At 43.1% G+C, this 11,582-nt stretch overlaps 1 protein-coding gene across 1 annotated transcript in view; it reads right to left on the bottom strand.

Moving 5' to 3' along the window:
- MAP7D3 (MAP7 domain containing 3) overlaps positions 1-3,919 on the bottom strand; it is a 45,009-nt gene extending 41,090 nt beyond the window's left edge. The window contains exon 1 of the mRNA XM_075763142.1: positions 3,703-3,919. Coding sequence (XP_075619257.1) covers positions 3,703-3,781 — 79 coding nt within the window. The 5' untranslated portion in view covers positions 3,782-3,919. The remainder of the gene's footprint in view (positions 1-3,702) is intronic.
- Positions 3,920-11,582: the final 7,663 nt, after the last annotated feature.

Here is an 11,582-nt window from a genome sequence, read left to right as displayed (position 1 = left end):
AGGCTTTTAAGGATCCAAATTCAAAAGTAAATTCTTTCTTTCTTCCAGCAAGCAGCTCTGATGAAGAGGTCAATTCATCAGTTGTCTGACTGACAGATGCTTCTGGATCCCAAATAATTTTCTCCAGACAGTGCTCACCAGCTTCTGTTGTTGGACTCTGACACCAAGACTCTGCCGAGGCGTACTTCCATAGGTATTGGTATGAACTCGTGTTCTTAAGTTACATTTTATAACTATTACCTAGGGACCAGACAAATCTGCGCATGTTCCTGACTACTTGCTTGAGCAATGAAGCTTCACTAGTAGTTATCCATCCAGCCTTCTTTTCACGCCAATTGTGTATATATATGCTTGGTAAAGAAGTAACCAGGAACTGTGCTCCAGGCAAGACAAAGCCAGACAGTGTCACTTACACAGGAAGAAACAACTGATCAGACAGACTGAAGATGTTATTTTATTAGACAACTTCCTACCAAATTGGGCTTGGCCATGCAGGTAACGGGAATTATGCCTGCAGCTAGATTTATTGAAAAAGGCACTTCGTTTTTGTCCCAGGTCTTGTGGCAGGTTTCCCAAAAGATCATCTAGATCTTGGAAAGGAAAATGTACGTATAGCGTTTTAATATACTGTTTTGAACAACCTTCACAGCACCGATTCAATGCACTAGTGGAAATCCTAGCAACAGTGAAGCCTAGCTCTGGCAAAAGCAAATAGACATTCTCTACCGCTGATACTACAAAAGACAGGATATTTTAGTATTTCAGTGAAAACGAAGATAAAACAATAAATTTAGGCTACAATAGATTAAGTTACATGTATTTTTATTCTGATTATCCATACCACTCAAGAAAAATCTCACTGGGTAAACCACAAGTAATCAACTATTCCTCTCTTCTCAAATCTTAACAAGCTCAGCAGTGCTTATGGTATTAATTTATGAGCAAAAATTCCTCTTCACCCCTGAAGGATGACAGCAGCATGGATCACAAGCATGGAGTAAGTGCCATTTATGCACTGCTGTTTCACAGTGTACAATCACAATTAATTTCTAATATTAAGTGATGTTCATGCATCACCGACAGAAATGTTAACTGGCTTCTAGTTGTAGCAGCAAATTCTGCTTTTTGTCACTCACCTAAAGTAAGTAAGATTGGGCAAGTGTGTAAGGGCAGAAAGTTATTGCAAGGAATCACAGAACTGACATAGCAGGCATGATTTGGCCTGCAAAATCTTAATTACAGTTGATACTCAAAGAAAGAGAAACACCTTTTCCTTACCTCAATACTAGATCGAATTGGCAAGAAAAAGATTCTCTTTAAACTTACCACGTTGGTACGGAAGCTAGTAACAAGTGGTACCATGGGACTCTACACTTTCAAGGCCTATAATAATTAACAAGCACTAATAAGCCACAGATCAAAACAGTATCAAGAGGCTGGTAACAGAGAGTGGAAGCAGGAAACAAGGACCCAGCAGTATCTTGTAAAAAAGATCACAAAAGGTACCTACACAAAAGGTACATGTACACCGCCTAGTCAAACTACCAGAAAGAGTTGTGGTTTCTCAGCAAGACACTGCAAATTTATATTTATTGTCTTTAAACATGAGATTCCCAACGTGAAGATCACTGGCAAATGACTGAAGGTGCACTGCACTATATTTGTTTTGCACAGAGGTTTCTTCTCCAGATTAAGACAGCGAAGTACAGAATTGCCCACAGGCCAGCAGAAACTGGATGCAAGTATTCTAGTTATCAGGTATTTTGGAACTGAGAAGCTCCCCACGCAGCCAACTGAGCTTAGAAAGGCAAAAAGTGACATCCCTCTCCACACCTCTCTGAATACGCCTAACAGCAGCATGGGACCAAAGGAGGTTCCTCCTGCTGTATTTTTTCTACATCTCCAAACAGCTGCAGTATCAGACTTGGTTGCTGCTCACAACTTCTCCTAACAGTGGCAATTATCTTGCAAATTCCACTGTTAACCACTGGATTGCAAGAATGATTTCTAAACATCATTTGCTTTCCCCAGAGAGTGAGGGAGGGCTACTGACAAGAAGTCAGGAGCAGAACTGCAGTGGCCTGTGCACTCACAGACAGTATTGCTTCAATTCACGTTAGCAGTGAGTTCATTTTCTAGCACGTAACTGCTAGAAATGCATTCTATGTAAAGTGAAGTTTGGATTCTGGCTCAGTGACTTCTACCCCTTCAGGGAAAAAAAATTCAAAGTCTAGCCTTTCCAGGATCTAGCAAGGGTTTTGGTTTTTTTTAACATGACGTGCATATTAGAACATGTGCATATCTAAAGGGAGATGGAGCTGCCTGGTTCAAGGAACATTTTGCCTCTGGTTTTGGGACTAAATCTAGGTCATGACAGCTGTCAGCAAACGTGGGTGCCCATCCTTAGAAAAACTTAGGTGCCACAGTATAAGTGCATCCAACACACAAAAGAAAATTCAGCAGTTCTAGCAGCAAGGATAAAGATCAGACTGGTCTGTGCAGGTGAAAAGTGCTATTTTCGGGCAGATCATTATCTTTCTGGAGCACTAGATTGTCTTAATTTTGAAAGAGAAATAAGAAGTAATTAAATAATATTTCTGACACACAACACACTGAAGAAGAAAGGTTGCCAGCTGAGTGTTGTGCATTCAGGACCTTTTGCCAGCACTCCTCTTTATGTAATTACACAGGTACACTGAAAACAATCAAGCCAGAGTAGTTTTAGTACCCAGTCCAGGTTAGTTAGTTTAGATCAAACCACAATTCTCTTTCCTTTTTTTTTTAGTCTGGGGTAAGAAAATGTTTACCTTTTCTAATGGCTCGCCCACAAAGCTAACATGTGGAGATATGCCATGAAATTATGCTTGGAACATACATCATGCATGCACAATACTCATTTCAGAGTATATTATTAAGGACTTTAAGTATAAATAGGCACACAAACACTTCCGAGGACAAAACCAAAGCAGAATTTCTTTAGCCCTCTTAAGACACCAGTTCAAAAAAGTAAAAATAAAAATTAGAAAAATTAAGGCATTATCAAATCTTTGATTAGGAATCAATGCCACAGACTGCCCCCGCCTCCTGCATCTGGGGCTTGGTGCAGTCATCGGACACATCACTGGGACAAATCATCTGCAATAGCTGCCGGCCTGAACGTCTGAGCCACCAGAAAAACCGAATTCAGACCGTCAAGAAGTGGTGAAAAATGGGCGATTCATGTAACGAAGCAGTCCTGCAGCCGCCTCTGCCGCTGCCTACACGCTGCGAGAGGTCCCAAGTCAGCAATTAACGCCTCGAGGAGAGGGAAAAGACGCTCCGCAGCCTCACAGACCCGTCCGGGCCGGCGGGCGGGGAGAGGGGCTGGGGCTGGGCAGCCCCGGCGGCGGGAGGCGGGCGGAGCGCCTCTCCCTCAGCCCGCCGCCAGCCGGACACAAAGCCCGGCGGCCTGCAGCGGCCCCCTCATCCCGCTCCCGGTGCCCCTTCCCCCGTCCCGGGAAGGAGGCCGGGCGTACTGTGGGGCGGAAGGCGACCGGGTGGGGGGGGCGGACACCCGGCTCCAACAGCGGGCCGTGCCCTTGGGCCGCCGCAGCGCGGGGGTCCCCGCGCCGCCCCCGCCGGGACAGACGCCCCCCCCCCCGCCCCCACTCCCACTCCCCTTTCCTTCCCCTCCCGGCTCGGGGCCGCGCTGCCCGCTCTCACCCATCTGCTCCCGCAGCCCCTTCAAGGAGGAAGAGGAGGAGGAAGAGCAGGAGGGGGGGGCCGCGCCGCCCTCCGCCATCTTCAGCGCCGGGACGCGCGACTGCGAGCCGGGCAGAAGGGGGACGCGGGAGCGCAGTGCGCAGGCTCCGCACCGCCCGGCAGCGCCGCCGCGGGGGAGGGCAGGGCAGGGCAGCGCCGCGCCGCGCCGACCGCCCGGCGCCGGCCCCTCACAGCGCCCGATCTGCCCGGCTGCTCGCCGGGGCCGGGCAGGGCGGTGGCGGGCGGGGCCTGCCGCGCCGGGGCGTTGCGAACCCCGGGGCTGCCTCCGGCTTCTGCAGCGTCGCGGACCTCGGGCAGCGGTGGCACGAAAGGCGTTTTCCTTCCCATTGCTCCATCCCGCCCGGAGCCCACCTGGGGCGGCGGATGGTGAACGCCGCCGATAAGGGGCGCCGAAGCTGTTGGGAACGGTCTGTCCACGGGAGCCGTCATGGTCGCTCGTGGGCTTGGTCCTGAAGGGGGGCCCAGCACCCCAGGGCCCCTCAGAGCGGGACGTGGCCTGCACCCGCGGTGGGCAGTGCCAGCTCTCAGCTACCCCCAGGCCAGCGTGTGGGCGGTAATTTATAGCCCCACAAATGTTATCCCGCCATTAATGATGATAAATCGCATTGCGATAGGGAGCTCTGAAAGAGAAACCTCTCAGCCAGCTGTCCGGAGTCATTATAATGAGCCATTATAAACGGTCTGTCTGTAAACTCACTTTCCCAACAGAGAAGCTGAAGCAAAGAGGAAGCAGGCTAAATTTTCAGATGGTGCACCAAGTTTTAGTCTTGACTTGGATGGATGAGAGTTGGAGATACCTTGCTCTAGCAAATGCAGCATTGGCCTGAAGCGATGGAAAATACGTACAACTGGACAAGCTCACGAGGGTTGTAGCTGCTGGGTGCTACACACCATTTGCTAGGCTTGAGTGGCCCATGGTCTAAAGGTGAAGCAAGTCCTGGGATCGGTCCTATGGAAATTTAGGTTCACTGGATTCAAAGGAAAACAGCCACAAGTGTATGAGTTGAGTCATTCCTGCTGTGCAACTGAGCACTCACTGGTTTGCGACAGGGCTGGGGTTTAAGTCCCATGCTTGAAGCACCACTGTTTTTGTCCATGTTTCCAAGAGTGGGATAAGGATGAGGCCGTCCTGCCAGTCAGGAAAAAAATTGCCCAAACCCCATTGAATGAATTCCCAGACATTCTTCTATGTTAGCTTAAATTTGTCACCTAGTTGTTATTTTGCTGCCTATTTGGTTATCAATGAATTCTGGAATCGTCTCTTCTCATTTTGCCTCTGCATTTATGACCTGGGAAGAGTGAGGATAAAACAGCACCTGTGGCCATATTAAAGGGAAGGTTCTTTGGGCCTTGTGCAGAAAACTCCCTTTGAAATCATAAATGGGAAGTTTACCTGTCAGAGGGCCACAGAATTAGCCCATAAATGGGAAGAATGCGGAAAAAGTAGCAGTAAGGTCATGTAGTATTTCAAGAGAGTAAAAAAGGAACCTTAAAAAATTCAGAGCAGAGCCCCTTTTTAACTTGAATATTCGGACCACAAGCTTGCCCTGTTCTTTGTTTTTTGTTTGTTATATTGGCTTTCCCTACTTTAGCATGTGTGCACAGAGAATCCTTTGTCTGTTGTTTCCTCTCAGTGTTAATAGAATGCCAATTATTATTATTATTTAAAAGAAAAGGGCAGCTAAAGGGGAAAAAACCCCGAAGCATTCTGTGCCAAATTTCCTGAGTTTGTGTTTATAATGTGTAGTAATAATACCTTGCCACTTTGCAATCTCAATGTGCTTTATACACATGCTGAAATTAAATTTCACCATTCCACTGAGAGACATTCAGATGTTATCCTCCTTTTACAGATGAGAAAACTGAGTCACTGAAGTCAAAGTCTCTAGTTATGTCATGAACAAAGCAGCACAGCAAAAAAACCCAGCCCAGATTTCTTGACTCCTTATTCTGTATCCACATCTTCTTCCATCTTTTCATCAACAACTATCAGAAAATATCACCAAAATTGTTTATATTGATTCTCTACAGCATAAAGTACAATACATGTGGTACAAAAAAATGGTCAAAATACTGGATAGAATGTAATTTATTTTTTTACAAGCTCCATAAGTAATGTATAGTTATGAGGCTGTATTTTCCATATCTGTAAAAATAAATTTCTCATGAGTGTTTTGGGGTGCCTTTGAATTTTGATTAGGTTACCTATATTTTCCTTAACTTACAGAATTTCTTTAACACACTGTGCAATAAAAAGGGTCGGTGTCTATTTATCCGTTTTTGTTCCTCTGAGGAAAATGAGACAACTGGCATGGGAGGAATCGCTCTGCTGAAGGGAACACTTACAAATGGAATGGTGATTTTCAAATTATGTGGTATTTTCTGTTCTTTCCATTTCAACAGACACATGTACAAGTGGCCTCAGCGCTTGAAATTTAACTCATCTGATAGTCTGCACATGCAAAGCTCCAGAGTAGAAGATGCTCTGAGCAGGAAGGGAAATAAACCCAGTGTTGCACACTCAGGATATTTGTGGTGGGACTGTGGAGGGTGAACACTTAAAAAGGCCAAGCACATACAAATTCATGAGAGATAAAAGGACTCTTGAGGTAGAAGTGGGGCATTGTCCCTTCCTGCTCTCCATACATATACATACTGCTTGATATGCATATCTTTTATCTTTAGGCATACAGGAACTGAGCTGAGAAAATCTGCCCCAATGTGGAAAATGTGTTATCTTTTTCTCTGATGAGCAGTTTAGGAATATTTGAGCTAATGTTTCAGCAATTGTAGCTGTAACTTCCATCTTATTTCTTGTCTAACCTCGTTTCTCAGATTTTTTTTTTTTTCAGCTCTCTCACGCAATTACTACTTATGCATTTTTAGTGGAACTTCATTAAAATTTTGACCTTGCGTGGCTTCAGCGGCACTTGCAATCATCTTTCAATTTTGCAGCATTTGCGGATTTGATTGCAGTAGCTGATTTATTCTAATCCTTTAAAGACTGTCCTTTTTTTCCATTGTCCCTGTGGAAAAGTAAATAATTTAATTTGACAGTCATTTCTTCTGTCCTTTTAGTTGTCATGTGATAGTTTCTGACAAATCTTTCAGAAATGTTTCAGGCCAAATCACCGATGGGTGCATATTGGCATTATGAGATGAAAATCAATAGACCCTTGGCACTGCATGCAATTTGAGATTCCAGGGGTTTTAAACTGTCCATTTCAGTTTAAGAAATACCAAAATTAGTTGAAATAATAGTAGCTGAACAACAACAACAACAAAAAAGCTAGCTCAGAAAATACTTAAGCCATTGGTAGGCCCAGGGGAGGGTGTTAGAGGAAGAAGCACCCACCTATTAATCTATTTCTTACCCTGATTCCCAAAGTATCCAGTGTTACACAGTATTAGATGTTGTGCTTGACCAGACTTAGTCTGAACTCTGGTATAATGGTTTTTATATTCCAGTTCAAAAAAACAGCCCCCAGATTTTCTGTGAGCCTACAGATCCTAATTGCTTTGATCATTGAAGTATCCAACAGTAAAATGTTCATGTGTCTTCAGCTTCATTTATGTCGGAGTCTTGCTGAGTAAGAGCTAAAACAAGAAACCAGGGAAATTAGATGTATCTATATATTTATATCCGTGCATAAGATTTTCAAAAATGTTGAAAAAGTATTTCAAAATGTTCTAAATCCAAAAATGTAAGGCATATATTGTGACAGATTATAGTGGGTTTCCTGTGGTGAATGTAACTGCCATGGCTGATGGAAAGAAAATTGGCGGCATGAAAACTACTGTAGCTGTCCAACCCTCCTTCCAAATAGGCTTTAACTGCACATTCTTGTTTATTACTCTCCTGCTGGGACAAGTACCTGCAACAATCTGTGCTACTAATACATCTATACTCTAAGGACCTAATTTCTCCGTCTTGGCTCCAGTTGACTGGTATTTATCTGGGTGAATAATTCCTTAGATGTAAAGTTATCAGACCATATTGCTTAATGTAAGAGATACAGAATCAAGCCAAGCTTGGTCCAGTATGTTTATTAATTACCTGGGTGATGGAATGGAAAGCATCCCTATAATATTTGTAAGAATTGCTGATATGTTAGAGGACAAGCTTAGAATTCAAAATTATCTTGAAAGTTAGAAATACAGTCCAGGGGAAAATGAGGAGAAATTGGGACTGATGCAAGATAAAAAATTTAGACAGGAAAAATTAATTGCAGAAAGACAAGATGGAGAACAGCTTGCTATATAGCAGATAGAGCAGAAAATAATTTGGGATGTCACAAGCTGAGTCAAGAGTGCCATGGTATTGTGCAAAGGGAAGTGCCCTGCCTGAGAGCAGGAACAGAAGGGTAGCCTTGGGGACAGACAGCAGTTGTCCGCTCAGCTCAGCCATGGTAAGGTATCAGCGAGACTATTGGGGAAGATCTAGAGGAAGTCAACAAAAATAATGAGAAGATGAATAAGGAAAGTTAAAGAATTGGGACTTTTTTTTTTTTAGTCTAAAGAAGAGACAAATGAAGGGTCATAATCTGCTTTCTTTGTCTGAAGCAGAGAGAATAAAAGACAATAGACTTGATTTTAATCAGGGACGTTTAACGTTTCATTTTAAGGAAAACATTATTGCATAGTGGGATAGATTGATGGGGAAATGATAAAGCTCCAGCATGGGGGATCTGTGGCTGGATGAGCGTCGGCCCAGAAAGGTCTGATCAGAGGGCAGGAGGAGGGACTTGTGACCTCTTGAGGTCTCTTCCAGCTCTGTGTTTCTGTGATTCTACAATTCCTGCTTGTGGGTTTGGGGACTATTCAGAACAAGTATTATTCAATGCAAGGATTGTATTGCTGCCTTCTAAATTTAGATAGAGCATAGTGAGCAGTGACAAAAGATAAATGAGTTCAAGGGAAGCCACCATGATCATGTGGCTACCTTGGGTAGCTGGCAAAAAAGGTTGATGCTCCAGTGCATGACACCAGTTCCGTATCTTAGATCATTCTTTGCTGTATAATAGTTTTGTAAGAACAGGAGACCAATTTCCACAGAAGGGAATAAAGTGAGAAAGAACATGCACATGTAATACATGTGGAAACAGGTCCGCTCCTTTCCTGTCTGTAATCCTGTTCTCATTTCATAGAATAACGCTTATGTGTTGCCTTAGCATACATATTCCCATCCAAATTTTAGTTATTACTGGGGTCAAAATAGGGATATGAAAGTCTGTTCTCACCATCTCTTGTCTTTTCAGTGTTTATGTATCTACTTATTTATTCTATGGCTTTCCATCAAGCAGAAGCTCTCTCTGAGGTTACTGTATTTATGTGTATATGTGTGTGTGTCTGGTAGGTTGAGCACACTGAAGATAGTAAACAAGTAATGGTAAATAAAAGTTAAGCTCTTAGGCCAATTTTGTGAAAGTGACTGCCTAAACACAGTGTGTAAAAGCTGCATCCGTTCAGCTAAACTGAGATGTTCTGTGCTTAAGTGCTCACTGCATGTGCAAACACCTAACGCTGTCATCACTAGCTATTTATTTGTATTGCCACCATGTCTAGGAGCCTGCAGTAACAGCAGCTAAACAGAGACGGCAGTAGGCTACTCCCTGCCTCAAAGAGCCCAAATCTGGTCCAGAATTTGTTGCAGGATCTGTAGAGCAGCTGGCTAATTTTTAAAATAGTTCTTTTTACTTGTATCTCTCTTTTGCTGCTCTAATTTGGAGCAGTACATTTCCCAAAGAGAAGATTAAGGTAAATCAGCTCAGTCCATTTTCTTAAGGTACAAATCCCATCACACTGAGTCATTGTACAAATGCTGCACTGACTGTGCAGATTCCAGCATTTCCCTTTGCCTACAGTGCAATCTGGTAATTATTACTGAATCATTTGAAATTATCCAAAATTTTGATGTGATTACTGTCAATGGCACTAAGTAATACAATTCCAACAAGCTAAACATTGATATGTTAATCCTTATCACTTCTAACACTAAACAATTTAATCTTATCATCATGTGCTGATGAGATAATATATTCCAGCAGTGGCTTTTTATGAATATTGTATTGTTCCAAGTGGTGTTGAGATAAAACACCATTGTGGAGAGTTACAGTATTATGCTAACAGAGCCGCGCATCTGACTGAAGACATTTTTCGAAGACTCTTAGATGACTCCTCAAATCTATGTAATGATCTAAAAATCCTTCTGATTGATCCCTGCCTAGAAGTGAGTACTTATGGGAAATTTGAGAATACAGAATAATTTTTCAGTTATCTAAGCGTGAATGTATTTCTTAGTAACTCAACACTGCTTAGATGTTTTTCTTTCTAACAACTCAAAGGTGGCTTCTTTTGAAAGATCAGTTTTCAAAGAATTCAGTCATGATAACTTTATTCTGTGCAAAGCTCCTTCGCAGAGCAGAGGAGAATCCCTGATAACTGCCTCACTGCTTCTGGAAAAAGCAAAAATAAAGAGCAGTTTGTAGTGATGATGAGCAAGGTTCTTAGCGCAAAGATAGAAGCTTTGTCTGAAGTCTTTGCTTTCCTTTACCAAGACTAAAAAATCCAATAATGATTTTATTAATGCATGTAGTAGTGGGAGCTACTTTAATTGTAATTTCAACTTCCTGCAGTATTTGGGGGTTTACCTACCTGAAAATCTCTCCTTTATCCCAATGCCATCTAGCTGCCGTTCCAAGCAGCTTGTAAAGGGGACCCTTCCTCTACATGTGGATGTAGGCACTAACAAGTTGTGGTTTAGGATGACAGCGTCCAATTTGCTTTCCTCTCTGGCAGAAGCCAAAGACCCTCTTGGTGTGAGATCGATGCTGTCAGGGCTGCACAGGAAAAGACCGTACGCATGTCTGGCACGGATAGGTGCTGGCTGCAGTCACTGTGTCGAGAAGCTGTGGTTCCATTTCTTGTCCGGGAGTTACAATCTGTTAATTCTGCTGCTGAATCTGCATCTCCCCATTCAATTAATCCAACCTTACCAAGTTGAATATAGGGTAAAAGCTGTGGGTCCTGTTCAGCGATATCGAGAAAGATTTTAGCTCTTGGGTTACTTAACCAGTTTTTAAAGACCAATTTCATACTGAAATTACGCTTGGGCAAACACAGAGTAGTTCCTTTTTGTAAGAAAAGTATTTAGAGAAGAAGCTTTACCAGTATAGTTACTGAAATCTACGGTGTTCCTTCCTGTTTTGGCTTGGAGATTGCTGCTTTGGCAGTTCCCACTGGCTTGGAAAAATTCTGGTCTCACAGACTGCTTTTCCATAGACCCTACCTTGTCCTCCCATGAAATGGGCCCTCTACTCCTGACCAGCTGAATGTGCTGAAGTGGAATTCTGCAGATGAACTCGGCAGGGACAGCGGGAGGCCCCTGCCATGGTTTTAGACTGTAACACTGTGAAGTTCCTGTATTCCAGCACAAAAAGAGGGCAAGGAGATAAATGACTCTAGTGTTTGTTTGTTTGTTTTGCCTAAAGAAGCTTCTTTGTAAGCGTATTCCACATGAGTATTCTTCTGTCCACAGAAGACAGATCCCTTGTGTCTGAATTTAAGTCTCTGTATATTGTTACTTGTGCAATGGCTCAGAAATACTTTAGAGGCATTATTTAGGAGCTTTTATGACTTCTCTGCCTCCCTGCACCCATACATCCATGCACACATAGCAAGAGATGCAGGGTCAGATTCTGATCAGACTTCTGCTCATTTTACACAAACAAAACTCCCTTTCTCTTTTTACACATTTTTTTTTCCTTAATTTAACCCAAAAGTCAATTTTGGACCCATTAGCCAGCTCTTGGTAAACACTA

Source organism: Balearica regulorum, chromosome 11 (genome assembly GCF_011004875.1).
Source record: "Balearica regulorum gibbericeps isolate bBalReg1 chromosome 11, bBalReg1.pri, whole genome shotgun sequence".
Lineage (NCBI taxonomy): Eukaryota > Metazoa > Chordata > Aves > Gruiformes > Gruidae > Balearica > Balearica regulorum.
The sequence above is the reverse complement of the archived record's forward strand: the minus strand, read 5'-3'. Positions and strand labels throughout refer to the sequence as shown.